General features: G+C 53.8%; 9 protein-coding genes across 9 annotated transcripts; 4 read left to right on the plus strand and 5 right to left on the minus strand.

The window, feature by feature from the left end:
- Positions 1–3,579: 3,579 nt before the first annotated feature.
- Positions 3,580–4,891, plus strand: BDY24DRAFT_335233 (uracil-DNA glycosylase; the record flags this gene model as incomplete). Its single annotated transcript, XM_076637186.1, has 8 exons — positions 3,580–3,639; positions 3,721–3,772; positions 3,877–3,946; positions 4,035–4,048; positions 4,132–4,252; positions 4,340–4,409; positions 4,509–4,749; positions 4,821–4,891. The coding sequence occupies 8 exons, from the start codon at positions 3,580–3,582 to the stop codon at positions 4,889–4,891; spliced, it is 699 nt and encodes a 232-aa protein (XP_076500984.1).
- A 252-nt stretch (positions 4,892–5,143) lies between these two features.
- Positions 5,144–5,482, minus strand: BDY24DRAFT_410959 (uncharacterized protein; the record flags this gene model as incomplete). The annotated part of the gene is made up of 1 exon (XM_076642868.1): positions 5,144–5,482. One exon carries the CDS (start codon positions 5,480–5,482, stop codon positions 5,144–5,146), a length of 339 nt encoding a protein of 112 aa, XP_076500985.1.
- A 941-nt stretch (positions 5,483–6,423) lies between these two features.
- Positions 6,424–7,700, minus strand: BDY24DRAFT_367712 (uncharacterized protein; the record flags this gene model as incomplete). The annotated part of the gene is made up of 3 exons (XM_076637985.1): positions 6,424–6,659; positions 6,770–7,171; positions 7,277–7,700. 3 exons carry the CDS (start codon positions 7,698–7,700, stop codon positions 6,424–6,426), a joined length of 1,062 nt encoding a protein of 353 aa, XP_076500986.1.
- Positions 7,701–8,522: 822 nt separating this feature from the next.
- On the minus strand, positions 8,523–16,408 carry BDY24DRAFT_373031 (ABC protein). The gene is made up of 42 exons (XM_076638242.1): positions 16,174–16,408; positions 15,808–15,952; positions 15,629–15,674; positions 15,255–15,496; positions 15,095–15,176; positions 14,883–15,013; positions 14,649–14,818; positions 14,412–14,580; positions 14,246–14,336; positions 14,018–14,162; positions 13,437–13,937; positions 13,301–13,371; positions 13,118–13,233; positions 12,961–13,040; positions 12,792–12,892; positions 12,672–12,714; positions 12,382–12,613; positions 12,258–12,304; positions 12,059–12,171; positions 11,908–11,987; positions 11,720–11,843; positions 11,575–11,657; positions 11,476–11,511; positions 11,310–11,402; positions 11,225–11,237; positions 11,089–11,157; positions 10,954–11,016; positions 10,855–10,888; positions 10,665–10,778; positions 10,503–10,538; positions 10,216–10,399; positions 10,136–10,149; positions 10,001–10,059; positions 9,897–9,933; positions 9,737–9,827; positions 9,456–9,669; positions 9,331–9,380; positions 9,227–9,248; positions 9,153–9,169; positions 8,996–9,072; positions 8,845–8,896; positions 8,523–8,759 (listed from the first exon to the last, which is right to left on the minus strand). The coding sequence occupies exons 1-42, from the start codon at positions 16,359–16,361 to the stop codon at positions 8,643–8,645; spliced, it is 4,392 nt and encodes a 1,463-aa protein (XP_076500987.1). The 5' UTR covers positions 16,362–16,408; the 3' UTR covers positions 8,523–8,642.
- On the plus strand, positions 16,405–17,322 carry BDY24DRAFT_437346 (uncharacterized protein; the record flags this gene model as incomplete). The annotated part of the gene is made up of 4 exons (XM_076644259.1): positions 16,405–16,554; positions 16,623–16,637; positions 16,731–16,853; positions 17,146–17,322. 4 exons carry the CDS (start codon positions 16,405–16,407, stop codon positions 17,320–17,322), a joined length of 465 nt encoding a protein of 154 aa, XP_076500988.1.
- Positions 17,323–17,584: 262 nt separating this feature from the next.
- BDY24DRAFT_437347 (uncharacterized protein) lies at positions 17,585–19,073 on the minus strand. Its single transcript, XM_076644260.1, has 4 exons — positions 18,807–19,073; positions 18,338–18,621; positions 18,066–18,267; positions 17,585–17,980 (listed from the first exon to the last, which is right to left on the minus strand). The coding sequence occupies exons 1-4, from the start codon at positions 19,013–19,015 to the stop codon at positions 17,737–17,739; spliced, it is 939 nt and encodes a 312-aa protein (XP_076500989.1). The 5' UTR covers positions 19,016–19,073; the 3' UTR covers positions 17,585–17,736.
- Positions 19,074–19,141: 68 nt separating this feature from the next.
- Positions 19,142–20,454, plus strand: BDY24DRAFT_956 (thioredoxin-like protein). Its single transcript, XM_076645268.1, has 6 exons — positions 19,142–19,399; positions 19,489–19,642; positions 19,728–19,835; positions 19,925–20,171; positions 20,267–20,311; positions 20,380–20,454. The coding sequence occupies exons 1-6, from the start codon at positions 19,275–19,277 to the stop codon at positions 20,415–20,417; spliced, it is 717 nt and encodes a 238-aa protein (XP_076500990.1). The 5' UTR covers positions 19,142–19,274; the 3' UTR covers positions 20,418–20,454.
- A 446-nt stretch (positions 20,455–20,900) lies between these two features.
- BDY24DRAFT_410965 (uncharacterized protein) lies at positions 20,901–21,236 on the plus strand (the record flags this gene model as incomplete). Its single annotated transcript, XM_076642869.1, has 1 exon — positions 20,901–21,236. One exon carries the CDS (start codon positions 20,901–20,903, stop codon positions 21,234–21,236), a length of 336 nt encoding a protein of 111 aa, XP_076500991.1.
- Positions 21,237–21,716: 480 nt separating this feature from the next.
- Positions 21,717–27,739, minus strand: BDY24DRAFT_373037 (uncharacterized protein). Its single transcript, XM_076638243.1, has 15 exons — positions 26,910–27,739; positions 26,723–26,813; positions 26,488–26,602; positions 26,234–26,399; positions 24,187–26,096; positions 23,953–24,094; positions 23,865–23,882; positions 23,680–23,785; positions 23,562–23,605; positions 23,409–23,486; positions 23,121–23,344; positions 22,581–23,041; positions 22,362–22,509; positions 22,201–22,274; positions 21,717–22,131 (listed from the first exon to the last, which is right to left on the minus strand). The coding sequence occupies exons 1-15, from the start codon at positions 27,512–27,514 to the stop codon at positions 22,111–22,113; spliced, it is 4,203 nt and encodes a 1,400-aa protein (XP_076500992.1). The 5' UTR covers positions 27,515–27,739; the 3' UTR covers positions 21,717–22,110.
- Positions 27,740–27,820: the final 81 nt, after the last annotated feature.

Genomic DNA, 27,820 nt, shown 5'->3' on the forward strand with positions numbered 1-27,820 from the left:
CTCTCGGTGTTCGATCAACCACCTCCCTCTTGCCGGGGTTTAGACTAGCCGTTCGAAGTTTTTTTCCCTGACTCTCCCCCCCTGTATGTACTTTCAACAGCAGTCTTTACGTTGTTTTACCCTCTCAGGGTTGCTTCTTCCACGTTCACGAGATCGAGAGAGAGGAGGCGAAAAAGGAGAGGGGGGTCTTCTCGAGCTCGTTGGCCCCTGAATCAGAGCGTGGCCAGCCAAAACCAAACTGAGAATCACAGACGTCGTTTTTTTTTTCCCCCTCCAACCTCGACCTTCTAGAACAGGAACATCCTCAGCCGATACTACTTCTATCTCTTCCCTCCGACGTCGTACCCTCTCCTCTTTGCTAAATAGCTCCGACAAGCTGTTTCATCCAGAGGATCGATAATAATTGAAAAACAACTCCTTCGTTTTCTTTTTCTTTGCCTCGGAGGTTTCTTCCCCTCGTCTCCCCTCCTCCTCCCTCCAGCCAAAGAGCATGACAGCTTTCGTGACACCAGGAGTCCCTGGAGGAGTGATCACCTATTCGACCTCCCAGTTGATCTCATGGTTGCTGCCTGTAGGTCCCCCCTCCCTTCCTGAACCTCAACGGCCGCGACCCTCCCCTCTCTTTCCCCAAAACAATTCCCCCCCCCACCTTCTCTTTTCTGTTCTGAGACCCGTTTTTTTTTTTAAAAATTTGCATCTGACGTTGCTCTCCTCTCTTCTCTGCAGTGGATACTAGCGTTTGGATTCGAGTTTTGGGGCTCTGGGTATCTGTGAGTCAAGAGAGGAGGCAACGAAACGACGACGAGTGACCTCGAGATGTTGACCTCACTCCCCTCCTTCTTCCTTTGCAGCTTCGCAGAGGTGAGCTCCGTCTCTCTAAATGGATCAATCTCAAACGCTCTGAGCTGACAAAGTTTCACCTCTCCAGATTCTGCTCTACTTGCGGAGGTTCGGGCGTTCTGATCCGGTTCGAATCCGATCCCTCGTCTTTCTGGTTTGGGCTCTGAATTTGTCAGACCTCCTTCCCTTCTCCCGATCTTTCACGTACAGAGCTGATCATCTTCCTCTTTGCCTCTTTAGCGTACAAGATCTCCAAACTGGAGGCATCGCGATCACAAAGTCAGTCTCGAATCGACGCTCAACCTCTTCCTTCAACGACTTCGCTGATTGTTCTTCTTTCTTTTCTTCTTTCCTCCCTCGGCAAACTCTTTCCTCAGATTCGTCGCACATTTCGGAGATCTTGTATACTTTGAATCGGGGAACTGGCTCACCTATGCTCAGGTAAGGCAGCTTTTCAGGCTTTGCATCGCGTCGGAACCTAGTTCGAAGCTGACTTTCGTTCCGCTTGCTCTCTCCAGCCTCCCATGACGTCTGCCATCACTTTGACGACTCAGGTACGTCTGATGTTAGATGTATAAGCCCACTTCGGTACCCGCTGATCCCGTATCTCTGTTCAGATCTTCTTTTCGGCGCGTTGCTACAAATGCATCGCGAACCCAAGACTTCGACGCGTCTTCCTCGCAGGCATCATTCCTCTCCTACTCGCTAGTGTACTAGGAGGAGTCATGGTTGTGAGTGAAACTCGGGTATTTCCGTCAGACGAGAAACTGTGACATTGACTTTCTCCTACTTGTCGTTTGTCGCATCGCAAGGGCGTCAATTCCGCAACCAAGGTAAGCTCAGCTCTTTCTCGTTTGAACGTGTCGTATTCTCGATCTGACTTGACTTTCGAAACCTCTCTTCTCGAAAGGTCAATGCTACTGCTGTGACCCAGGTGAGTTTCGATGCGTTTACTTGGACTCGGACGCGTTTGGTCGGCTTGCTCTCGTTCTGACCTGCGATCGGCTCCTCCTCTATCCTCCCAGATCCATAACTCATTCATCGCCTGGTTAAGCTTAACACTAGCTACCGATGTCATCATCACCACCATCTGTGAGTTCACCTTCCCCTTTCCGCTGCCCTCGTCTTTTGCTCACAACGCGTTTTTTGTTTCGCAGTGATTTTCTTCCTGTACAAGCAAATTCACGACACGGAAGATACCCAGTCCTTGATAGATCGACTGGTCATCCTTACCTTCGAGTCCATGCTTCCTGTGGGTTTCGAGCGACCTTTCTGCCGTTGCATCTCGAGTTGACCTCCGTCGCGTTTTTCCCAGCCCGCTCTCTGCGTCCTCGGAACTCTCACGGTCTTTGCCTGCCTTCCCTTCTCCTCCATCTATATTCTCCTCATCGCCATCCAGGGTGAGCCTTCAGGAAAATCACGGCAACGATGTCCGACTCCGCGCTGACTCCTTTCGCTCTCGTTCTCTCGACGCGTCGTCGAACAGGCAAACTCTACTCTATCTCCCTCATGCACACCCTCAACGCGTGAGTACCCCCACTTCTATTTTAGCCCCGTACCTCCACTGACCTGTCGATAACGTTTCCGTCCCATCAGCCGCTGGAGGTTACGGAACGAGGTCGAAACCGTCAGGCAACTCTCTCCTCCTCGGTTCTCGACGTCTCGTCCTTGCGGATTGGAGAGGCCCGGATCTCTCCAGTTTTCTAGAACGAGTCAAAGAAAGGTGCGTCTCCATACAGCTCTTTAATCTCGCCTCGAAGACTGACATCGTCGCGTTCTCGTCCTCGTTCTGCAGGACTTCGTTTCTCAACACACCCAACCTCTCACCTCGATCCGATCCCTCGACGTGGAGGCCTTCCCAATGGATGACCCCTCCAACTGGAGAGGAGATCAAGATATCGTCGATCTTGCTTCGTGGAGAGCTGCTGGGCTCGGGGAGTTCGAGGACGACGACGTCTCAGAATCGAAACCACCCAAGATCAAGGAGGAGGACGGTGGACTCGAGGAGAGATTTTCGGGGTCTTCGTTGCGGCTGAAGATTCCCGAGAACATGGTTTGAGTTGGACTCTCTCTCTTTACGTTCGCAGAGCATCGCATGCCTCTCGCTTCACGACCTTCTCGTTCCGTCTCTTTTGCTTGTTTTCGTTTTTCCCACTGCTGCTGATCCGTTGCCTTCCTAGACTATTACTATTGTCCTGTATACCTTATGTAGTTATCTAATCACTTGTTCTCTCAGATGATTCTCTATCCTTCCCGACGCCTGACGACGAACCAAACACGAATCGAGGTCGCCTCCGTTCCTCTCCCTCCTCCCTTCCGTCTTTCTCTTCCTTCCTGCCCACGATGCCCGCCTCCCGCACGCCCAAACTCCTCGCCCGCACCCTCTCAGTCTCAAGCTCCATCCCAAACGCCATCGCTTCCTCCTCCAAACCCACCCCTTCCTCCAAGGCTGCCATCGACGACGACGAGACGATTCCTTCAGCTTCCTCTTCCTCCTCCAAAGCTCCGTCGGATCTTTCTCGCTTCAAAGCTCCCAAATCAGCATCTAAACCCAAACCCAAAGCCTCCTCCTCCTCAACTCTTAAGCAAGCTACTCTTCCCTTCCTCTCCACCCTCCCAGCAAAAGCAGTAGCTCCTTCCCTCCCTCCCTCAGACGAGACGGTTGCGACCTTCGAACGGCTCTTCCCTGGACTCGACAAGGCAGTCAATCTGCCTCTGCTCGAGCTGGAGATGAGCACGATGGGAGAGGACTGGTTGGAGGCCTTGAGGGGAGATTTGGCCGCTCCTGGTTTCTTGGCTGTGAGTGGAGGACGCGAGGAGAGGACCAGAGGGAGGGAAGGGAGAAAGCTGACCTTCGGGTTTGTTGGTGTCGACGTGTAGCTCAAGGCGTTCTTGGACAAGGAGTGGAAGAGTGCAAAGGTTTTCCCACCTAGTGAGTTATCCTTTTCGAACCTCGCTCGATGCGAGGCAGAGAAGGGAGGAAGGCAGACAGGCGAGCTGACCATTTGGTGAGCTTCGCTCGTTCTCAAACAACAGAGGAGGACATCTACTCGTTCTCTCGACTCTCCAAGCTCGATGAGGTGAAGCTCGTCATCATAGGACAGGAGTAAGTGCTCTAATGTCTTCTATCGATAGTTCTGAAAACCGAAAAAGCTCATCGATCCGTGTCTGTCTTTGCTTGAATGCACGAACAGTCCTTACCATCAACGTCCGTTCCTCTTCTCTCCCTCTCTCCTTTCTTCCTGCTCTCGCCTCAGCTGCTGACCCAGGTCTGATTTCTGATTCACACAGCTGGCCAGGCTCACGGTCTCTCGTTCTCGGTCAGGAAGGGAGTTCAGGTCCCTCCGAGCTTGAGAAACATCTACAAGGAGATCAAGATCGAGTATCCTTCGTTCGAGGTTCCGAAGAACGGGTGCGTTCTCCCTCTCCCTTCCTTGACTCCCATCTTTCGAGCGGAGAGTGTGTATTGATCTTGTGCCTCTTCTTCCGTCTCTCCCAGCGACCTCACCTCCCTCGCAACCCAAGGCGTCCTCCTTCTCAACACGTCCCTCACCGTTCGAGCCAACACCGTGCGTCCCCCTCGTCTTTTCCTCCGTCCTTCGCATCTCTGCCTTTCGTCGACTCCCGCCTAATCGCTCTCCTCTTTATCTCTATCTATCCTTCTTCAGGCCGCTTCCCACTCCAAAGCAGGCTGGGAACCGTTCACCCGTTCGATCCTTCGTCTCCTGGGTCACCCCTCGTCGACAGCTGGAGGGAAGGGGAAAGTCTTCATGTGCTGGGGAAAGCACGCCGAGAAGGCTTTGGAGGGTGCTGGGGTCGACGAGAAGACGAACCTCGTGCTGAGGAGTGTGCATCCGAGTCCGTTGAGTGCGAGTCGAGGGTTCTTCGAGACGGGTCATTTCAAGGAGGGTGAGTCTCGTCGATGATTGAGTTTGGACGACCAGGCTCGAACTGACCTTGTCATGGCTTGGTGGACGCAGCGGACGAGTGGTTGAAGGAGAGATGGGGAGCGGATGGAGGAGTGGATTGGACGCGCGCTGGGAGGGATTGAGCATCTGCTTTTCGCTTTCTTGCATCTATTTCTTCTATTCTCGAGCCGGATTCGATGATCATGTCGTTTTTTTTTCGTATGGCGATAGACTCTAGAAGAGAAGAATGGAAGCACAAACAGGCAAGGAGGGAAAACGGAGGAGAGACGCGTCGCTTTGGATTTTATTTAATGAGCCGCGAGACAGTGAGGGAAGATCATCGAGAGAGGGTTCGTTTCAGTCGTAAAGTAGCGCCACGTCCCAAATTCACTAATCTAGAACCCAGCCTCCTTCGCAGCATCCTCCCAGAACCCTCCCATCATGCCCTCCAAATCCTCCACCGACGAGATCGTCACACTCCTCCTCTCCCTCTTCGCCGCCCTCTCCCTCAGTTTTTTCTTTGATGGCTTGCTGGGCGAGATAGATTGCTTGGGGATGACCGAGTCCTTGGATCGTTTGGAGGTCGACGAGATGATGAGTCGAGCGACAAAGTTGGGAGGAGAGGATCGGTTGCAGGTGGAGTTGATGGAGGAGGAGGATCCGAGGACGATGAAGGGAGAGGAGGAGAAGGGGTAGGAGGAGAGAGAAGAGTTGGTTGAGGAGGAAGAGAACATCTTTTTAGTTTGAGTTGGGTAGGAGAGGTGGGTCGGTTTGGGTAAGGAGGAGGTTGGTGTCTGAGAAGTTGGGCTGGCTTTGTTTTGGTTTGGAAGTGAGAAGTTGGGACTGATGTGGTTGATGAGAGACTCCTTCAGTTCCATTCCAGATCAGACTTGTACCCTTCCCACCATGTCAGTTCCTCTTCCATCCCAGAGCGAAGGAGGAGAAGAAAGACGAAGTGAAGTCGAAGCACAGGGGTCGACGCGTCGAGGCTCCCTTTGATCAAAGGAAGACGAAACGAGGTTACCGTCTCCGTGCCTTCGTTGGGATTCCTTGCTCTTGGAAACCGATTCCAAAGCTTGCAGTCGAAACCAGTCTACCTTCGACCGAAAAGAAACTTCACACGAGGTTGGATCTGACCAAACGCGTTGAGGCACAACGTCGACGATGTCTCTCGAGAAGGTTCTCCTCCGGAGGGCCAGCTACCTCCGATGCCAAAGGATCCATACACTAGAAGAAGATAGATAGCTGATAGAGGGGTCGGATCCTGATCACGACCTGAACAAAACGTGAGAAGGGACAAAAAGCAAAGGACGACGCTGATTCGAAAGCAAGGGAGAGGAAAAGAAGCAAAGGCCCAAGGAAAAAAGAGAAGGAAAGGTATGCTAGAGGAGAGCGAGCTGAGCTTGCTAGAGAGTGGGGGAAGAGTCCGGGTCCTTTGGGGTCGAATAACGAGAAGGGAGCAAAAAAGAAAGTGAGCTGTGGGAGAGACGGCAAGGTGGTGAAAAGTGAAGGTGATGCAGTAGATAGACTACGAGAGATAGATAGAGACGTAAGCACAAAATAAAGGGCCACAAGAAGTGAGGGGTACGACGGAAGACAGGGAGAAGAGCACATGCGAAACAGAACGACGACAAACACAAGATGAACGACGGGCGAGAGAAAGTTGGTTGGTCGCCTACTTTCCCTGCTGCCTCTTCGCCAGGGCAATTCGTCGCTCCTTGATCTTCCTCTCCTCAAGATCTCGACCGATGGTAGCGCCGGCGTGAGTGAGGATGCCTGCGAGCTTGTTGGAGTCGTGCAGGATCTTGAGATGTTCGAACCCTCCGACGGGGACGCCTCCGATGAGGACCGAGGGAAGGGTTGTGGTCGAAGTAAGACGAGTGAGGAGGGGAGTGAGAACGAGCGTATCGGCTGGTAAGAAAAGAAGATGAAGATTTAAATCAGCTGAGATCTTACGCCAGCGATTCGACGCGACGAACCAGAGGAAAGAGAGTGCCGAAGAAAGAGACGAAGATACTCACGACGTCGATCAATGTACACCAGTCCGAGTCCTTCCTGCTTCTTGCCAAAGTACCGCTCCCCACTCAACAAATCTCTCGCCTCCTTGGTCCAGAAATCCCCTTCCCGTCCCACGAGCACGACGGGCCATGTCGTCCACGCCTCCTTCTCCATCTCCTTCAAAGCAGCCTCCCTCGCGCCAGAAGATAAGGGTAGCGAGTGAGAGAGGACGTGATCTGGGTTGAGGGGTGCTGATGGGTCGATGGTGGAGGGAAGAACGTTGGTTGAGGAGGAGGAGAGGAAGAGGAGGAGGGCGGAAAGTTCTTGATTGTTCGTGAGGGGAGGAGGGGGTAGAGACGAATCGGTGGTCGTTCCAACTGGATGAGTGGAGCCAGCTACACGATGGTTCGATGAAGGAGATCGGCCTGAAGGGAAGATCAAGACGTGAAAGGAGAAGGGATCAGAAAGAGGGGTCGAGCGGAGATCTCCTCGACGAAACGATAAGGGCTGAAAGAAAGACGCGAACTCACGAGGAGAACCTGACAGCTGGTCCATCAGCTCCTGCCTCATCTCCTTCATTCTGATTCTTCCCACTCTCTCCCCTTCCTTCCCTTGCTTCAGAAAAGCTCCAGAAATCGCCGAAGCTGCGTCGAGCCCTCCCTCGACTTCTCTCCTGAACAAGAACCACCCTCCCACGAGGAGAACGAAGAGGAAGAAGAAGGCCGTTCTAGATCTCTTCCTTCCGTAGACGATCGGATTCGAGGATCTCCGCCGATTGTTGTTGGAGCTCGAGGGAAGAGCGTGAAAGATCTTGGAGGTGGAGGAGAAGGACGGCGAGGTTGGCGTCGACAAAGAGAGCCCAGCGAACGAGTTTTTACGACTCCCGCCGTTGGTGAGGATGGGTGCTGGAAGTGAAGGGGGAGGGAAGGCGTAGTTTCCAAAGGAAGAGGACATGGCGAGAGTGGGAAGAGGGAGGGGAGAAGGGAAAAGGGAGGAGAAGGCGCACGAAGAAGAAGAGGTGAGCTCGAGTTCGACGCTTTCGGAGGAGGTTAAGTTCCGAGTGAAGGTTGTTATTGCCTCGAGAGCTTTGAGGATGGGAGTAAAAGGTAGGATGGAGGAGACCAGGATGGGTTTGGAGAGAGAGAAGCTGATGGTTGGGGGAAGGAAGAAAAAAGCAGAGGGAGAATTCGAAGCTATCTTGAAGCTCGAGGAAAACAAGGAGAGAACGAGGAGCCCAGCAAGGTGAGACTGCTTGTCGAACCTTCCCCTTCAAATCGTTCCCTCGGGAATCAACCTCGCACGTCACTTTGGCCTCTAGCGTGAGTCCCTCAAACAGCCAAACGTGTTGTCTAGCTCTTTGTTCTTGTTTTTAGAAGACGAGAGGAAGGACGGGTAGAAAGTTCGACGCGTCCCTTTGATGAGCCTCTCTTCCCCACGCTGCTCTTTGGAACCGCAGAAACAACGGACCGTGGGGCTGGGTTCTAGGGCGACGATCGAAGTTCTCTTTTTGCTCCCTCTAGATTCTGTGGGCCGAGGTATCCTCGAGTCTCGAAAGATCTGCGAAAGACTACGGAACGCGTTGACCTCGTGAAAGCTGAAACGTCGTCCCATCCGATTTGCTCGTTCCGCTCCCCCTCCTTAGCTCCCAGCGTCTACAATTCGCTCTCAAACAGCCGATTTTGGGAAAGAAGAAGTCTTCGAAGGTCCTGAAAGAGCTGCGTCGAACGAGAGAGACCTACGCTCAGCGCGTCCTTCGAATCTCTCTCTTAGAGAAGGTGTAGATATCGGGCATCGTAGAATCAGAGCAGAGTCTAAGAAAGTTATCTACCAAAGCATTGAAGAGGAGACATAAAGGCGAAGGCGATTCTAAAGAAGAGAAAAGGAAGAAGACATCGTTCACAGGGATCCCTCCGTCGCGAGCTCGATGTCTTCCCTCGAGATTCGACTCTTCTCGCACATCGAACGGAACACACCAGCCTCTTGGCTGAAGAGGTTGAGGGGGGTATCGAACTCCTGGGCAGGGGAAATAAGCGTGAGCGAAGGGAGAAGGACGCGGTCAGTTGCGACGGGATCGAGAACCAGAGAAGATTCGACTGACAGCGATTCTTCCGGCGTCCAGCACGAGGATTCGATCATAAGAAAGGATCGTTCTATGGGGGAAGAAAGGGAGAGGAGTCAGACGAAGAGACGAAGAGAAGGAATATGAAAGAAAGCGAGGTCGTTCCACACCGAAGAAAGATCGAACGAACCTGAGCCGATGAGCGATACAGAGCAGAGTTTTATCCTTGAACTCCCTCGTGATGGTTGTCTGAATCTTGGAGTCGGTCTGTGAAGGGAAAGAGAGTGAGCTGGCCGAAAGAAAGAAGAGGAGGAGGACGAGCTGCGAGCAAGAAGATAGAAACTCACCTCGAGATCGACGGAAGCTGTAGGAGGTAAGTCAGTACGCGAAAAGGAGGAGAGGACGGAAGAAGTTTGCTGACCAGTTGCCTCATCCAACACGATCTATAGAGGGGAAGAAGGAAGGCACGTCAACTCGGCCCGACTTCTGTCGAGAGCGACTCAGCTTGATCCGACTTCAACTCACCACTTTGGAGTCCTTAACGAGAGCCCGAGCCAAAGAGACCAATCCTCTCTCTGCGAAGATAAAAAGAGATGAAAAGCAGAGTCAGAATTCGACATCCAACTCCGCGTTTGGTCACTTCGACTCACCTCCGACGCTCAAGTTGCACCCGTCGTCGTCGACGACCGTATCCAGTCCAAACCGACCACCAGCGTGCATGTCGTCTCCCTTCTCCCTCTCGGGCAGAGAAGACAGCTCAGGGACGAGGTAAGCACGCTTGAGCGCGGACCACAGCTCATGATCCGTCTTCTCCGAGAAGGGATCGAGGTTTGTTCGAATCGTTCCACTGAACAGTTGAGGGTCCTGTAGGTCGAAAGAATATGCTGGATCAGTACTGAGGGGTGAAGAAGGAATCGGAAGGTCGACAAACCTGAGGAATGATGCTGATCTTGCTTCGAAGGTCGACAAGTCCGAGGGTCGAGATGTCGATACCGTCGACGAAGATCGTCCCCGAGGAGATTCTGGAAGGCAGAAAGGAAACAAAGGGATCAGAGAAGATGATGGTAGTGAATACATCATCAGGACCTCACTCTACGAGACGGAAGAGGGCCGACATGATCGATGATTCTGAGGAAAGAGGACGGAACGGGGTCAGCGCTCCGACGCGACGGGACGTAGAAACAGAGGGACTCACTTCCAGCTCCAGTCCGTCCTACGATTCCAATCTTCTCTCCCACCTTGATGTCCATGGAGCTATGTAAACCGAGGGGGAGGCGAACTCAGCTCTGTGCCCGCGTTCGAAACAGGAGAGGATCGAGAGGCCGCTCACATTCCGTGCAGAACCTGAGGAAGAGTGAAATGGTCAGTTTCGTAGACTCGCACGCTGTAAATCAAGAAGGAGAGACTTGCAGGCTGTAGATCTTCCCGGTAGGCCATCACGACGTCCTCGAAAACGAGAGCTCCTTTCGAGGGCCAAGAAGCAGCGGGTTTCGACTTCTCAATCTCGTAGGGAGCTTCCTGCGCCAGGCGGTCAGAGCTGTAGTGAACAACTCTTTCCACAGCGTTCATGTTGTTCTCGACTTCGGCGGTTTGACTGGTGAAGAAGATCAAGAAAGAGAGAAAGAAAGAAAGGCGATCAGCACGACGAGACGCGGCGGGGGAAGGGAGGATCTCCGAAGTCTGGGAGAAGAATTTACCGAGTGATCATACCAAACTGCTGGGTGAGTGAGACGCTGACATTTTAAAAACAGGGGGAAAGGGGGAGGAAGAAAGGGTGAAGAAGGGGAACGAAACGATGGTCAGCTCACGCTAAATCGACTTTCGACGAGCTTCGACAGCGCAGAGGTACTACAACTCACGTAAAGGATAGCACCAGGCCGACTTGGGCTGCTGAGATTCCGTTTACACCTACGACACACATGATGGCGACGACGAAGGACATCACTGCACCCAGAGAGTCGAGTCGAATCGCTCTGCGCAGGATGAAAAACAGGGTGACGGTCAGAATCTGCCTCGCCTCCTCCCGCAGAGCTTAGGAGACAAGCTCACAGCCATCTTTGATTGGTGACGGTGAGGAAGTAAGCTGAAGGAGCAAACAGGGAGAGAGTCAGCGAAGGGCAAACACGCGTCTTCGAACGTCAGACGAACCTCGATTTTCGAGATCCATGTATGCGGCATTCTGTTTGATAAAAGCGGGCGACTCGCCGTAAGCTGAAAAAAAAAAAGGGTTTATCAGCGAGTTTCTTCGGCCAACGCGACGTAGAAAGGATGGGTGAGACGGACCTCGAATCGTTGCGAGACCCGACAGAGATTCGGAAAAGTGTGCATAGAGGAGAGATCGGAGCATAGCGTCTGCATGGAAAGAAAGAGCGAGATCAGCTCAGAAGTATCGAGGGAAGCTGGCGGAGGAGAGGCTGACCAAGTCGTTTGAGCTGTCGAGAACAAGGGGAGGAAGACGCGATCAGTTCGACGTCTCGAAAGCGTCCCTCAAATGGTAAGCTCACTTCTCGGGCTGAGGCTCGATAGTAACTAGCGAAATAGGCGTATCCAACGAGGATCACCGCGACAGCTGCTAAGAAGTAAGGGAAGTAGATGGCCTGAGGAGGGCGAGAGAGAGAAACGAAAAGCGTCAGTCTTGATTGCTCGAATAGAGTAGCTCGAAGAACGCACGATAAGGATAGTTGATCCGAGAACGTTCCCAAGTACCTGAAGAGAGGAGAGGTAGCGTCAGATATGTGAACGAAAGGAGGGGGGGAGGAGGAGACTGACCATCGCAGCCATTCGAAGAGAGTCGGCGAGTTGATTGTCCACAGTGTCGATATCCCTTCCGAAGACGCTCATGATTCGACCAACTGAGAATAGAATACCTCGTGTCAGCGAAGAACAGGGCTAGAAGAGAATCAGAGATACTCACGAGGCGTCGAGTTGAAAAGAGACATCGGAGCGAAGAACAGTCTCGAGACCGAGTTGTGATGGAGACGACCAGAAGCGAGGTAGGACAAGAGTCCCATCGAGCAGCCCATAGATAAGGTGAAGAACTGGAGTGAAGGGAAGGTCAGGATCTCGATCAAGTCGCGGTTTCAACGACAAGAAACGACTTACCGCTTGAAGCACTCCGAACATCGCGTAGAGGCCCATGTAGAAGCCTAAGCCAGTGTTGAAGTGATCCGATTGCCAGTACACTGAGAATGAGAGCAGAAGGGAGCAGTCAGAACGGCTGTTGAAGATGAAAAAGAGAAAGAAGAGGACGAACCGAGCCAGACGCTCGACATAATCTGAGCCCCTTGCATCAGACTTGCCGAACCGATCACCAAAGGAAGAGTGAGCTTTCCCTTCCCAGCTCGAAGGTAATCCCTGTAGACGGTTCTGGTAGCAGGACGAGTCGAGATGGGAGCGTCAACAGCGACATCGAAAGAAACGAGATCGAAAGGACGGAAAAGGACGCGACGAACTTCGAAACCGATCCGACGGTTCTCTTCTCGGCCTTCATGAGTCGACCCTGGAGATGAAAAGGAAGCCAAGATCAGCAAGGATATATAAAGACACTCGACGAGAATGAGAACGAGACGGGCGAACCTCGAGCTTCCCAGTCCCTTCAGCACCCGACCGAATCTTGAGCTTCTCCTTCCTCGTATGAATGTCCAACCCCTTGATCTGTTCGATGGCATCCTCCTCGGCGACTTCATCCTCCTCGTCGTGCTTTTGAGAGTTACCACCGTGCTCCTCCTGAAGTCGGAAGAAGGCTCCTTTGCTCGCCATCAGCCCTGGATACGTCCCCTGTTCGACGACGACTCCGTTCTCGACGGTGCTGAGAGGAAGAAATGTCAGTTTCGAATGGCGAGTAGCGAGGATGAAGCTGAACCTACTAGATGAAGTCAACTTCAGGAAGGATGTGGAGAGCGTGGGTGACTGAGGTTGAACGAAAGGCAAGGTGAGCGAGGGACGAAGAAAGGAGAGGTTGAGGAGAGAAGAGGATGCAGACTGACCGAGAAGGACGGTCTTCCCTTTGGACTTGAGAGCTCCGATCATGGCGTCCTGGAAGAGGCTTTGAGCGACGTGAGCATCGACGGCGGATAGAGGATCATCGCTAGCAGAGGCAAGACGTGGTCGGTCAGCTTTAGAACGGCGAGACAGAGGAAAAGACGATTCACGAACAAGATAACAATGTCGGCGTTGTTATAGAGAGCACGAGCGACGTTTACACGTTGTTTCTGACCTCCTGAGAGGTTGATTCCCTGAGAAATCAAGAGGAAGAGTCAGCGACATGGAAGAACGACGCGTCTCGGACCTCGCCGAGGAGGAAACGACTAACCTTCTCTCCGATCTCCGAGAGATCTCCATCGGGAAGCAGCTCGCAGTCGGCAATCAAGCTCGAGTCGGTCACAGCTTGCCAATATCGTTCCTCGTCCCAATCCTGACCGAAGACGACTGAAGAAAGGAGAAGAGAAGAGGATCAGTTTCAGCTCTCGTTGCGGGGTTCGACGAGCTTACTCACTGTTGTCTCTCAGAGTAGCGTTGGTGATGAAAGCAGATTGAGCACAGTAGGCGACTCGACCTCCGAAGATGCTAAGGAAGAAGATTCAACGGTCAGCAAAGACAGTCCAACGGGAAGTGAGAGCGAGCCAACTCACACGTCTCCCTTCGTCTGTTTCATCTCCCCAATCAGCCCAGCCAGAATCGACGACTTCCCACTCCCCACTCCACCAACCAAAGCACAGAGCTGACCTCGCTCGACCACCATGTTCAATCCCTCGACCTTGAACGGCTCCTTCTGCTCCTCGACCTTCGCCCCAGCCTCGATCGACGACCGCTCTGACTTCTTCCCTCTTTTCCCTCCCTTGCCTCCTCTCCCTCCTCCTCCACCTCCTCGTCCGGAACTCGACTTCAGTTCCGCTTCAGTCTCTGGAGAAGCAGTCGACCATTCGAACGAGGCATCGACGACGTTGATCCCGAGCTTGGCTGAAGGGTTGATGTTTCGAGCGTCCTCCATCGTTTCGGCCATGAAGACGACTTCGAGTCGTTCAAGAGCAGAAGACGCGTCGGCGATGGCGCTGAGGGCTCGAGGGAGGAACATGAGGGGTTGACGGAGGAGTTGAAAGAGGGAGAGAGCGGTAAAGATCTTGGCGGGATCGCTGCAAGAAGAACGAGAGATAAAGAGACGTGTCAGAGTCGAGAGGATCTCGTCGAGAGTTGCGAAAAGAAGTGAGTTTACAGCTCGTTGCCACTTCCGACGTAAGCGATGAACGAGACGACAGCGGCGAGAGTGGGCAAACTCATGGCGATGGCCTGGTTGGCAGCTCGAATGATCAGGATCTTTCGAATCCCGACGAGCTCGTTGCCTCGGATGGTGTTGATTCCTGGGAGGGAGCGCAGAAGAGAGAGAGAAGAGGTCAGACGTCAACCGAAAACGCTAAGGTACCTTGTTCGGGGCTGCACTCACGCTCAAGGAAAGGCCTCTCAAGGGTGAAGTACTTGATGATGGCGAAGGAGCCGAGGAGTTCTTGGAGAAGACGAGAACGAGAGTCGGTCCACTGAAAGAGCAGGAGAGGAAGAGTCAGTTCTGTTCGGTTCGTCTGCAAGGGACGGGAGACGGACGAGAAGCTCACCTTCATGCTCGACTTCCTGACCTGGAACTGCATCCTCATCACTCGAGTTTGTACGGGAGTGAGGAAGATGAAGAGGGCGATACCGACGAGCGCTGAAGGTCCGATCTGAAGGATGAGAAGAACGGCAGTGATGGCGAGTTGGATGGGAGCGGTCCACCAAGCATGGAACCTGACAGACAAAGGCGAGACGCATCGTTAGCTCAGGCAGCGTCGAGCATCGAGGAGATGGAAACTCACCATTGGAAGGCGTAATCGACCCTCGAGATGTCGGCAGAGAGATGCGAGAGCAACTTTCCGTTGGTGAGGTGAGATCGCTCCTTCTGAGTGAGGACCATGGCGGTTCGATAGACGCAGGTTGAGAGACTAGCTCGAGCTGAGACTCCGACGGACATTGACCTCCAGAAGAACTGAGCAAAGAAACGAGAAGTCAGCAACTGAACTCGTGAGGGATGAGACAGATCGACAACTCGCCTGATGCTGGCACACAGAGGCGAAGACCGTGAGGAAGAAGAGACCGAAAGCCATTCCGATTCCACGTCCGATGTGAGGTTGAGGGTTGGATTCCGGATCCGCCGAGTGTCGAGCTCGAGACTGAGCGAAGACTGCGAGAAGGGAGGGAGGAGAGGGAGCGGGAAAGTTCAGACGCGTCGGTCGAGGAAGCAACGATGGCAAAGGAGACGAACGAATGATCTGCTTGGTGACGAGAGGTCCCATTAACCCAGCGGTATCTCCAAAAACCTTGAAGAGACCTCCAGACCAGAAGAACTGGGAAGAGATCGAGAAACAACATCAGCTTCGGTCGAGACGCGTCCCAGGCCCCGTCTCGTCCTCTTCGCAACTCACCTTCCAGATCCCGTCGTTGATAGCGTAAGCCAAACTAGGCTTCCTCTTCCCGGATCCACCCTCACTCCTCCACTCCTTCTCCTGCTCCTCAGAGCTACCCTTCCCTCGTGAGAACATCCATTCGAGCCGACGCTTGATCGACGGCTTGACCTCTCCCTTCGAAAGTCGTTCGTTGTAGTCCTCAGCGGCGAGTCGACGTTTATCAAAGTCCTTGAAGAGTCGAGAAGCGAGTCGTTCAGCCTCTGTGAGAAGCGGAAGGAAGAGTGTGTCAGAGGAGAGTTGGATGTCTCTCCCTGGATCGATTGTGAGAGGCTGCGAGGGAGCTTGGTTGCGGGGAGAAACAGGGAAGTTTTTTTTTCGTAAACCATGCGTACCTCGAGTCTCATCCATCTTCCAGAGGTCTGTAGCTTGCAGAGGACGCTATATTTGGATGGAAGGAGGGAGGGACGAGAAGAGATCAGCGACGAACAAAGAAAGAGCGCTCGACCGAGGCGACTCGAGCGAGGAAGCGAGAAAATCCCTGCCTTCCCTCCTTCTCTGAAAGGGAGCGTACCTGGTAACCGAGCTTCATGATGGGTGTTATCCAGGTATAGGACAGGATGCTGAAGATGCTGGCTGTTGAGACAGGGAGAACGGGAGCGTCGTCGAGCGAAAGGGGAGGGGGAGGAGGAGGGTTCTTGGGTCGATGAATTTGGTACCTACAGACGAGATCGTGGGAAAAGGGAAGATGCCAAATGGTCAGATAGGGCACTCAGATGTGATATTCGAGGATTCGGAGGTCCAGATGTAAGTGGAAGAGGAACGACGAGCAGAGGGACGAATCCGAGGACTTGAGCTCTCTTACTCTCCCTCTTCTTCCTTCCCTCCCCAACCGCCATCTCAAGCTCAACGAAGGATACAGTCAAGAAGATAAACTCACCACTTCTTCCTCCATTTCCCTTCGAGCTTGCCACCTTCCACCTCTCCCTCTCCAAGATCCTTCATTCGAAGTGCATTCCCCTTGAGCTTCCCTCCGTGAGCTCCTCGAGCTCCTCCCTCCGTCTTCTGCTCCTCGCCCTCGTCGCCGGATTGGGATTTGGTGTCTGATCGTTTTCGCTTGATGTCCATCTTTGCAGAGCGTCTATCCGATTGAGTGGACCCTGACCCCTCTATGTGGGAGTTTGAAGGGAGCAGAGAGCAGGCTGAAGCCACCTCGTGCTTGAGTTTCGCTCAACTCCTTCGTCGCCCGAGGTCGTCTTCCTCCTCCTCGATCCCCAAACCTCCACAGCTACCCAATTCTCACTTCTTTCACGATTTTATGGTCAGCTCTTGAACACCTTCTTAGTTCTATATCTTCACTCGGAACTGACTCGATCCTCCTTCAAACAGGCAAGCACGTTCATCGTCCGTCTCTGATCTTTCATCTGGCAGCCGAGCTCACTCGGCGCTCCTTCCTCCCTACATTCCTGACCTCTTCTTCTTGAATTCGATCTTCAGATCAGCGTAGGTGCATCAGCAGCTCTCTTTTTCATTCTCGTCATCGGAGGGTGGCTCTACGGGCGTCTCCAAGGACCTAGCTCAGAGGAACGCCGTCGAGATCTGGCGATGAGGACAGAATGGGTGCGTTTTCCTCGGCCCTCTGCTCCTCTGGGACCTCAACCAGAAATGACAGAAGTTCAAGGAGCTTCCAAAGGGAGCCTAGAGCCGTTGTGTATAGATCAGTGGAAGGCGAGAGCTCTTCCTCTTTCCTTATCTCGAGCGAGACGAGAACGTCGAAGCTCACCGATCCACCCTCCCTCTTCTCTCTTCTCTCTTTCAGCCTGTTTCTGCTGTCCTCAAACCATCTCCCTCACCGACCTCGACCTCTCTACTTTCCTCTACATCTTCCCATCCCCCTCGTCGCCATCGACAGTCCCTATCCATCACTCTCCTCATCTCTCCTCCTCTCCCTCTTCCTCGAACAGCCCCGAGCGCGCCGAATCGACCTTCATTTATCGATGATAAGGAGGACGAGGGCGAGCTGGACGTCGAGTTTGGAATCTGGGAGGGAGAGGTAGAAGGAGATCTAGTTCAGCTTGGTGCTCGTTAGACAGATATTCCCTAGGTCTCTACGCTTTTTTCGCAAGCGTTGAAGCGAACCGACTGATTTCGCTCGCTCTCGATCTCTTGTTTTGCTTTTGTCCTTTCTGGACGCTATCGCTGGAGTTTGTCGCGTCATCTTCGGTTGTATCCATTACTTAGGATCTCTGTTTTTTTGACTCTCTTTAACGACTCTTCTGCTCGGCCCAGGCTCGTTTCGACAAGAGAAATAACGCGTCGCACTTTCAGGTCGTTCGTGAAAGGGTCGAGCAGACAGAGCAGTTGTGTAGATATCTAGCAAAGGAAGGTATGGTAATGGACTTGTGCGAGGGTGAATAAACATATCGAGGGGTGATGCGAAACGAAGGGGGTGAAACAAAACAAAAACGAGACGAAAGGGAGGAGAAGAGAAACGCGCCTGTGATTAGGCTACAACCTCGAGCTCGTAGAGCCGCTGAGCACTGGCTCCCATGATCTCTCCGACGCTGACCGCATCCAGCTTGATAGACCTGAAGACTTTGAGGACGAGGGAGTGCCAGTCCTTCCTGGGAGAGAAGACGGCGGAGGTAGATTCGACTCCGGAGGCGAGAGGAGTTGGCGAGGCTCCAAAGACGATGCGATGGGAGCCAAAGGAGTCGAGGCACGGGATCAGGTAGTGAGAGATGACGCTGTGGGATTCGAGGAAGAAGCAAGATCATCAGTCTCGTTGCCAGGGAGGAAACCCAGAGCGATGGGCTGGAACGCGAGACGAACCTGATCAACGCTTCCTCGTCCTCCCACCATCCGACGCCGGTTGCTGAAGGTGACTCGAGAACCGAAGGAGGAAGAAGCTTGAGAGAGAGTCCAGGAATAAGGGAGAGAGCGGTAATCTGCTGAGTGTAGGCCTGGTAGTCAGGGTTTCCAGGGAGGAGGGTGGGAGAGAGGTTGGAGAGGAGAGGAGGAGGGAGAAGGTTGGCTGACGGGGACAAGAAAAGGGTTGAAGTCAGTCAGAATTCAAGATACTCGTCGGATAGCGTTCTACTCACAGAGAACAACGTTCTTGAACTCCCTCGTCTTCAGCTCGTCGGTCTCAGCAGCGTCCAAGTCCATCTTGCTCTCCGCCTCTTCGTCCCTGACCTCCCTAGCAATTCCAACGACGGTATCTAGGACTCGTTCGATCTCAGCCCAAATGGATTCGTCCGCGGGTCGAGTGATCTCGAACTCGATGAGGGAAGCGTGAGCTGGAGCGACGGAGGAGGGGAGAGGGATAGGGTACAGGGGGACCGTTCGAAGGATCTGAGGAGAGGAGGTCGAGGGGAGAGTTTCAGATCTAGGAAAATGTTAGGATGAGAAAAGATGATATCAGTTTAGCTTTCTTCGGAAGCAGAAAGCGGAAGATTTGCACGAGACGTGTAGAGGAGGAGGACTTGACGCGACGGCCAAACACTGAGCCCAGCTCCTTCTCCCCCTCCCTCTCCCCCGTCTCAGCCCTTCTGCAAGTTCTCAAAGACTCACCTCACGACCGCAACACCTCCAGCAACCTTCCTCCCGCTCTCCGACTCCCATCCCTCGAATGCGAGACCAGTGCCGTCCTTGAGAGCGGCCACGTCGACTGAAGCATCGATGGTCGACTTGAAGACTGGTCCGGACGAGAGCTCCTCAGCTGCTGGCGAGCTTGTAAAAGCCGAGAGAGGGAGCTTGAGGTTGCGAGGACGAGGAGGCATGTTCAGAAGTGAGGTAAGGGGAGGGTAAAGGGTCTAGGATGAGGGAGTTGGCGGTTGGGAGTGAAGGAGGGAAGGGAAGGGAGGGAACGAGCTCGAAACCGTCTCGGCCTTTGTTTGATCAGCTCTGCCTTCCTTCCGCTGACTGATTCCTTGTTTCCCGCCAACATCCACCATCGAACGAAGAAGATTCTCTCAGCTCCACCCTCGCCTTCCCTCCAACCCCCTCAACCCCCCTTAACCGTCTCGAATCAACCCCAGAATGACCTCCGCTCCCATCGAGATCGACTCAACCAAGGCCTGGAACGAGGCTCTTCGCGCTGCTACTGCTGCTGGAGAAACCGTCGTAGTAGACTTTCACGCAAGCTGGTGCCAACCCTGCCTGGCGTGAGCTGTCTATACCCATATGTCTGTAAATCCTTCTGTAGAGCGAAAGAACTGACCCAAAGCTCGCTTGACTTCATCGACCTCATCAGGATCGCGCCAAAGTACACCTCCCTCGCCGCCTCCTTCCCTCAAGCCAAATTCCTCCGAGTTGACGTAGATGCTCAGAAGGCTATAGCGGCAAAGTACAAGGTATCTGCGATGCCGACTTTCCTAGCGATCAAGGCGGGACAGGTCGTTCAGACAGTTCGTCCTCCTTCCTCCGTCCCTCCTCTCCTCACCTTCCTGGGAAGCTGACGTTTTCCCTCGTCTTTTTGTTTCTCAGCTTCAGGGAGCCGATCCAGCAGGTCTCATTAAGCTCGTCAAGGCTCACGCAGGTCCCAACCCTCCCCTTCCTCCTCTTCCAGCAGAGGTCGAGTCGTTTAAAGCCGATGGCAACGTGAGCTCGACTCTTCCTTCCTTCATGTCGAGATCTGCTTCGCTGAGACGCCTCTGCGCTCTTTCCGTCTTGCTCGATTATTCCCTTAGAAACTCTTCCAATCCGGATCTTACCATGAGGCCGTAGGAAAATACTCCGACGCCATCAAACTCCATCCTTCCTCGCTCCTCTTCACGAACCGATCCCTCGCCAACCTCAAGGCTGGAAACGCTTCGGAAGCAGTCTCAGACGCTAGGGAAGCCGTCAAGCTCGACCCGAAGAACGGGAAAGGTTTTGTCAGGCTGGGAGATGGGCTGGTACTACAGGGAGGAGCGGAAAAGGAGGCTGAGGAATCTTGTGAGTTCTCTCCACGCGTCCCTCTCGTCTCTCTTGCACTCGAACCGCTGCTGCTGAAGGCATAGCTGACTTTCTATTTTTGAGTTCGCTTTCAGACCGTTCTGCGTTGGAGCTGCTGCCGGAAGGATTGATGAAGAACGGTGAGTCTGAACCTCTTCTCAGCGAAATTCGAGACGAGAGCTGACCTGGTGGTCTTTCTCTACAAAAGAGGTTAAATCGAAGCTCGATGGTCTGTCTAAGCTCTGATCTATGACATCTTCTTCGTAGTATCTCGAAGAATGGGTTCTTCCTAAAGTGAAAGAGCGATTTCGACGCTCGACGCGTGTTCGTCGAGAGTTTCGAGGCTCGTCACATCACGCTGAGCGCTCGTCTATAAGGGTATCTGTAGACGCCTACAGCGCGAGCCTACTAGTATCTGGAGAGCTACCGGAAGTCGCGACGAAGGCACGGAGACGGTAACCTCGCTTCGTCTCCCCTCGACGAAAGGGAACCTCGACGCGTCGACCCCTGTGCTTCGACTTCACTTCGTCTTTCTTCTCCTCCTTCGCTCTGGGTGAGAAGAGAGACTGACACGATGGAAAGATTACAAAACTGATCTGGAATGGAACTGAAGGAGTCTCCCATCAACCACATCAATCTCAACTTCTCACTTCTAAACCAAAACAAACCCAACCCAACTTTTCACTTCTCAAACCAACCCACCTCTCCTACCCAACTCAAACTAAAAAGATGTTCTCTTCCTCCTCAACCAACTCTTCTCTCTCCTCCTACCCCTTCTCGTCCTCTCCCTTCATCGTCCTCGGATCCTCTTCCTCCATCAACTCCGTCAACCGATCCTCTCCTCCCAACTTCGTCGCTCGACTCATCATCTCGTCGACCTCCAAACGATCCAAGGACTCGGTCATCCCCAAGCAATCTATCTCGCCCAGCAAGCCATCAAAGAAAAAACTGAGGGAGAGGGCGGCGAAGAGGGAGAGGAGGAGTGTGACGATCTCGTCGGTGGAGGATTTGGAGGGCATGATGGGAGGGTTCTGGGCAGATGCTGCTAAGGAGGCTGGGTTCTAGATTAGTAGTTTTTGGACGTGGTGCTACTTTACGACTGAAACGAACCTCTCTTGATGATCTTCTCGCTTTGTCTCGCTGTCCCAAGAATGAAAATAAAACGCGTCGCGCTGGAGAACATCAGTCGCAACAGACCCACCTCCTCTTCATGCGTTGAAAGGAAATAAAATGAGTGACCAGACAATCCTTTGTACTGCTTCCCTAAAAATCTACTCTCTGAAGCCAAAGTGATGGCGTCCGAACGAAGAGAGTAGGGGAGACCATGTTCGAGTCGCACCGTTACAGTAGTCGCGTCTGCCCATTGGAGCTTCTAGATGGGTTCGTCTTCCTTTCTGGTTCTCTTAGTAGCTTTCCAACGCGTTGATGTCTCTAACACAGCTCGAGCCTCCGCAAGAGAAGGGGCGGACTCTGAGGGTCGGATCGAGACGCGTCCTCGCTCATTTGTTGGAACGCTTTCTCGCCCCACACAGAGCGAGAAGCTCACGGAAAAAAGTGCGATATCGTTCATCATGAGTTCGAGGATGGAACTGTGAATCAACCAACGGTAGCTAAGCTAGGAAAGGGAAGTCATAAGAGTTCGTGTGCGAAAAAGGTAATGAGAAACGTTCCGGTGAAAGCGAGAAGAGAGATAGAGAAGTGCATAGAGGGGTAGAAGCAAGAAGGTGAGGAAACAACAAATGAGAGGGTGGGAAGAAAGAAAGAAACTGGCAGCGCTAGGAGTGAAGCGGGCTCGAAAGGGAGATCGGGAGGAGGAACGAGAAGGAAAAGCAACAGAAAAAGCAACGAGAACGGATAGAGTATGAAGGGTGATAGCTACGTATGGAATGTGAAACCTGATAAAAAGGAGATGTAGAGAAGGGGCGAAGAGAAGGGTCGATCAAGCTCCGCCGAAGAGACCCTGAGAGAACGAGGAAGGGAAGACGCGTCAGTGAACGAAATTGCGGAGAGTTGTGGAAAGGAGACTCACGTCGTAGAGAAGCTGAGTGCTCATCTCGTATCCAGAGGGAAGGTGATCGTGAAGCATCGACCTCGAGAAGACGGCTGTACGAAAGAAAGAAGGGAGAGAAGTCAGCTCGAGGGGATTGAAGGACGTCGCGTCCTTGGCCTGTCTGGAAAGTCGAGACTCACGTTCTCCGAACCTCTTCTCGACATCCTCCACAAGCTTGAGAACCACTCGATGAGCTTCCTTGTGGGAGAACTGCTTCGGATCTCCAGGCTTGCCTCGGTTGGGACTCGGCTTGGGGAGGTCGGCGGTGACGAAAACGGTCCAGTGCTCCTGAGGAACGAAAAAGACGAAGACGACGGTCAGTCCTCGTTCGGCCCAAAAGGACGAAAGGTGGGACTCACCATCGTGTAGACTCGGCCTGCAGGGTAGAGCTTCTCGTTCGACATGTCCGCTCGCATCGTCTTTATCAGAGCGAGGAACCAATCGTCGAGGCTCTTCTGCTCGTCCGCTTCGGGGGTGCTCTCTGAGTCCGACGACGAGCTCTTGTCTTCGAGAGTAGGATCTCGATAAGTCGGATCCTCGGCATAGTTCCTCGAGTGTCCTTGAGCGAGTTCGGAGGGAGTGATGGAGACCTGAGGATGATCGTTCGACTCGGCCTCTTGAAGCGACTTGATCGTTGGCTGAGTTGTCGAACCGTTGAGGAGAGCTGGACCGTACTTCTCACGAAGTCGACGTTGGTAGATCCCAACCACTCGGCCGACGATCTCCTCGGCGACGTTCCCTTCGTCGCTGAGCGTGACGGCGACGTTCTTGAAGTCGTGAAGGACTCCGAGGCTGAGGGAAGGAACGATGTCGTTGCCCTCTGCAACGGTCAACGAGGAGCAAGACGATCAGCATCCAGAAGGAGAGATTGGCGTTACGAAGGAGGAGGAAGAACTCACGAACGACCGAAGTGATGAGTCCTCTCGTGTGTCGAGCGAGATCCGACGACGCGACGCAAGGAGGTCCGTAGACGTAGCAGTGGATCGGACGTCCAGGAGGAAGACCGGAAGAGAAGTTGGTGACGAAGGGAGTTGAGATGGGAGGGTAGGAGTAGGATGTTGGATGGGCGTCGAAGTTGGCGAGGAAGTACTTGACGGGACAGCTCCAGAGGATCGAGAGAAGACTGTAGAGATCGACGAAGGTCAGCAATCGATCGAGTGGGATTAAAGGTAGATCCTAGGACTCACGAAGCAACTCCACCTCCCAAAGAATGACCCGTCAGAACGAGACCGTACGTCGGATGAGCGATGAGAGCTTGACGAATGCTGGTGAAATCGAGCGAGGAGGAGGGTTGTCAGTCAGAGAGCTCGAGTGTGAACAAACGGAGAGAAAGGGCTTACGTTTCGTGAACTGTACTCTTGCTAGCCATCAGCTTCTTAGCCGACTGTGGAGAAAGAACGGAATCGAGGGTCAGTCGAAGCTCAAAAGTCGAGCCGTTCGAGCGAAACGAGGACTCACGTAGAGCATCCCTCCGTGGGCTAGATACGAGGCTTCGGGATCTCCACCCTCGGGTACCATAGCCTCGTACTCGCATGTCAGGTCAACGAGAACGTCCGAGAGTCCACTGTTGCGCATCGGAAAAGCTCAGAAAAGTCAGCGAGGAGAGGGAGACCACGGAGCTGATCGATTCGACGAGGACGAACAGAGTTCCACGACACGTCCTGATGATATGTGAGACAGGAAGCGGTCAGTAGGGCTCGATTCGAAGAAAGGCGGAGAGAAGGAACTCACAAGACGATCGCTTGAGCAGCGTGGTCAACGGCGATGTAGTGAACCAGGGGCGAGAGCTTCTCCTCTGCGAAGGCAGGTCCAGGATCGACGTAGGACGAGAGGAGGAGAGCATCGATCGGTAGGTTGGTGTGATGAGCGAAGGCTGAAGGGGACGGAAAGAAGAAAGAAAGAAAAGGAAAGGAGTCAGTGGCGAAATCTCGAGAACCCAAAAGACGCGTCTTCGTTTCGACTCACCCCAGCTGTTTGCGTGATGTCGACCCGTCGTTGGGAACATGAACTCCGTAGCTCCCAATCCGAGGATCCTGAGGAAGTTCTGACCGTAGGCCGCGCTCGAGTATCGACAGAACTTGTGGATGTTCTTGATCAAGTGGTCTCGAGGGAAGAGTCCTTCAAGATGGGATTCGTCGTTTGAAGGTCCTGCCTGAGTCGTCGTTTGGAACTGGGACTGTTGAGTGAGGACCGAGCGAGTGGAAGTGGTCGTGGAAGGTTGACGGAGGCGAGGTGCTTTGCGCTTCGGGGCTGTAGGGGAGTTGAGAGGGACTCGGAGTCGATTTGGAGGATGAGAGGAATCCGAGTGGTGTTTCGGTTCCTCTGGCGAGGAAGGTCGACGAGCGGGTCTCGGACGAGCTGTGCCCGTAGAGGAAACGGATGGGAATGAGTTGCTGGAGGCGGTGGGAGAGGATGATTCAGAAGAAGGGTTGGGATCCGAGGGATGAGGAACGAAGAGTGGATGGTGGGCCGTCGACCGATTCGGAGACGTTGAACGCGTCGGATGGAGAGCTCCGTCTCGGAGTGGTGGAGAAGATAGCGAGCGAGACTTAGAAGTGGGGCTGCCGACGTTCCGAGCGGCCGAGTTGAGCAGACGAGGAGGGCTCTTGGTCGGAGTGGACGAGGGAGAGGACGCGGCAGACGTCTTCCCTGAGAGCGAACTCTTCGCCTTCGAGATCGCTCTCGAGAAGCTTCCGTGCTTCTTCCCATCCAAGCTGCCTCCTTCTTCGTCTCTGGATCCTCCTCGAGGAAGAAGACTGGGCCTCATGGTCGACGGACGGCCGTTGACGGAGCCTGAGGGAGGAGGAGCGTGGGCGTGGACTGGGTTGAGACCGAGCGAGGGAGCTGCTGAGATCGATCTTGAGGGTCCGGGAGATGAATCGGCTGACGTGGTTCCTCCTCCCATCATGGACTCGACTTCCTCCGCCTCGTCCTCGTTCCAAGAGAGCGACCTCGGATCTGGCTTCTGAAGTCTCCTCGACGATCCGTCCGGCGACGCATTCGGTTCGGGGGGGACCCTCCTGACGATCCTCTTCTTCTCGAGAAGCTTCTTGATCGTCGTCTTGAGGATGACTTGGACTCGGAGGGAGTTGGCTTGAGGATGCTCAAGCGCGTCTCGGTAGGCGGCGGAGGCGACCGTAGGGTTCTCCGACGATCCGTTCGGCGAGGAAGAGATAAGCTGCATGGGTGAGGGAGATGACGATTCTGGAGAAGTAGCATCGTAGGGAGGGTTGACGACGTTATCGACCTCGACCCATTCATCCTCGAGGAGAACCGCTTGCTGAGGGTTGGACGACGACGAGGGTTGAGTCCGATTTCGCAGAGCTGGTTGCCCATGTTGAGACTGCTGGAGGTCCGAGAGGTTGTAGTGTTCGACTGTTTGAGTTTCCGTGACCGATTCCGTGACCTGCTCGGTGATCTCGTAGTACGCGTCGGACGATCTTCGACCTCTCCCTCCCAACCTCGAGACTCTCCTCCTCGACCTCTCGTCGCCCTCCAGCACCTCGTCGGGATCCTCTCCCACCAACTTCTCCAACTCCCAAATGATATCGTCGTCCGATTCGTCCTCTCCTCCTTCTGCGTCGTTCGAGTTGGGAGAGGAAGGTCCTGTCGGTCCAAACGGATTCCTCGACTGACGACGCGACGAAGCGGACGAGGGACCTGCCTCAGCGTTATCCTGCTGCTCCTTGGCTGAGCGAACGTCGGTGAGGAGGTACGAGTTGTCGGGAGACGGTTGAGGGTACCGATTCCGACTCCCAGCCGAGGCTCGTTCTCCGTTCTCGCTGTGAAAGCCGCCGTTCAGCTGAGCGAGTCCGTCCTGCTGACTGATGTCGAAGTCCTGATCGACCTCTCCAACGACGGTACAGTCGAAGAGACTGACAAAAAAGAAGAGCAAGGGATAGGCATGAGAAAGAAAGCGGAGAAGGAGGTCAGGGCTGAATGTGAACTTCACATGTCAAGGAGAAAGGCGGGGGAGGAAGAGGAAGGGAGAGATAAGAGCAGCGAGACTCACACTTTCTGCTTGAGAACTCCGTTCGTCCTCTTCCAAGTCGAATTCTGAAGGCAGGCGAAAGCTGTAAGAGCCTTGGTGAGAGCGGTGAGGCTCTTGATGTTTCCCTTCTTGCGTTCGGCGAAACGTTCGTCTGGGACCTCCTTTCTGACGAGGGTGATGATGCTCGCTGTAGGACGCGGAGAGCAACCAGGAGAATCAGTTTCAGGGTCCTGAGATATTCAGTTGCTGTAGCAAAACAACACGCGCCAACTCACCCAAAGCTCTCGAAGTCTCGTTCGATCCAAAGATGCCGTCGAAGAGCGAGACCGACTCTTGAGCGGCGGCGATACCCGTACGAAGAGTCGTCGAGGTGAGGTAGAATCCAGACATCTGTTCCAGCCCAACAGAGGGAGAGAAGAAGGAGACAAACAGTCAGTAGGGATCCGAACAAGGGTCACAGGAGAAGAGCGAAACGGTTGGGGAAGGGAACGTGAGGAGAGGAGAACGAACGGCGAAGAGTTCGGCGAGCGTGAGAGTATGAGTGATGATGTAGATTCCCAGGTTGGTGTACTTGTCGAGAACGTTGAGGAAAGCGTCGCCACTGAAAGTATCGAGAAGAAAGGAGAAGAGGATTGTCAGCTTGAGAAGGAAGCGAGCTCACCTCGCCCTGCGACTCGAGACTGCTTTTTTAACTCACCTGCCAGTCAATCCTCCTACCTTGCCACCTGCCCAATCCAACCCTTCCCTCACTACGTAGAACGTCCGCGCACTTCCAACCGCCGAAATCAGAGCTCTCCTGGTCAAACCCAAACCAACGCTCGTTCCGTACCGACCGCTCTCGAGGATGACCTCGATGAAGAAGGCGGTGGCTCTGAGGGAGATCTTGGTTGCGAGCGAGAGGGCCGAGATCAAGGATGCGAGTTGAGCTGGGAGGAGGGTTGGACCTATGGAGAGTGCTGTTGAGATGAGTTGAAGAGGGAGAGGGGTCGAGGCAGACGAAGGGAGCTTGCTGAGGTCCCAGCCGGAAGGATGAGGAGGATGCTGGTTGAACGAGGGTTTCGAAGGAGGCACGTTCCATGGTGAAGAGAAGCCGCTGGCATGCTGAGAAGAGGAGGAGGAGGCTGAAGGGAGTGGCGGAGCTGGAGTGGAAGAAGAAGAAGGAGGGGAAGAAGTCGAGGTGTGTTTGTGCGCATGCTGGTCCAGGGAGCTTCCATCGTCCGAGTCGTCCGACGTGGCTGGAGAAGGATCCGAGCCTCCTCGATGGCTTTGCGACGAAGATGCTGATTTATCGTAGAACGACATGGGTGGTAGAGTGAAGGGAGGAGAGGAGAGGAGAGTGAGGTCCCCAAGAGGCGGGAGGAGGGAGAGCGAGAGGGGGGTCGGTCGTGTCTCTACCGAGGGTTCCGTGCTCCTTTTTCTTACAGAGAAATTGGGAGAGGAAGGAGGGAGCTGGCGTATGAGGGTTGAGGTAGAGCTCGCGACCGAGAAGAAGGGATTCCTTTGGGGAAGGAAGGTGGCCGTTGGAAGAGAGAAACGAGGAGGAAGGGAATCGATCGACACCCTAATGAACGGGAGCTGAGAAAGCACCGACGTCACGAATCTCACAGC

Source organism: Mrakia frigida (genome assembly GCF_051309035.1).
Source record: "Mrakia frigida strain ATCC 22029 unplaced genomic scaffold BDY24scaffold_1, whole genome shotgun sequence".
In the NCBI taxonomy this organism is placed as follows: Eukaryota; Fungi; Basidiomycota; class Tremellomycetes; order Cystofilobasidiales; family Mrakiaceae; genus Mrakia; species Mrakia frigida.

Coding starts and splice junctions, on each gene's coding strand:
- BDY24DRAFT_373031 (XM_076638242.1), bottom strand. CDS start 16,361: ATGGACATCAAGCGAAAACGATCAGACACCAAATCCCAATCCGGCGAC. Junction 14,337..14,411: donor TCAGGAAGTCGAGCATGAAG/GTGAGCTTCTCG, acceptor CTGCTCTTTCAG/TGGACCGACTCTCGTTCTCG. Junction 9,934..10,000: donor AGGACGGACTGGAGCTGGAA/GTGAGTCCCTCT, acceptor CTCTTTCCTCAG/AATCATCGATCATGTCGGCC.
- BDY24DRAFT_437347 (XM_076644260.1), bottom strand. CDS start 19,015: ATGCCTCCTCGTCCTCGCAACCTCAAGCTCCCTCTCTCGGCTTTTACA. Junction 18,622..18,806: donor GGAGGTGTTGCGGTCGTGAG/GTGAGTCTTTGA, acceptor ACATTTTCCTAG/ATCTGAAACTCTCCCCTCGA. Junction 18,268..18,337: donor GTTCAAGAACGTTGTTCTCT/GTGAGTAGAACG, acceptor TGTCCCCGTCAG/CCAACCTTCTCCCTCCTCCT.
- BDY24DRAFT_956 (XM_076645268.1), top strand. CDS start 19,275: ATGACCTCCGCTCCCATCGAGATCGACTCAACCAAGGCCTGGAACGAG. Junction 19,643..19,727: donor CGGGACAGGTCGTTCAGACA/GTTCGTCCTCCT, acceptor TCTCAGCTTCAG/GGAGCCGATCCAGCAGGTCT. Junction 20,312..20,379: donor GGAAGGATTGATGAAGAACG/GTGAGTCTGAAC, acceptor TCTCTACAAAAG/AGGTTAAATCGAAGCTCGAT.
- BDY24DRAFT_373037 (XM_076638243.1), bottom strand. CDS start 27,514: ATGTCGTTCTACGATAAATCAGCATCTTCGTCGCAAAGCCATCGAGGA. Junction 26,097..26,233: donor GGAGTTCTCAAGCAGAAAGT/GTGAGTCTCGCT, acceptor CTTTTTTGTCAG/TCTCTTCGACTGTACCGTCG. Junction 22,510..22,580: donor CAGGCCGAGTCTACACGATG/GTGAGTCCCACC, acceptor TTCGTTCCTCAG/GAGCACTGGACCGTTTTCGT.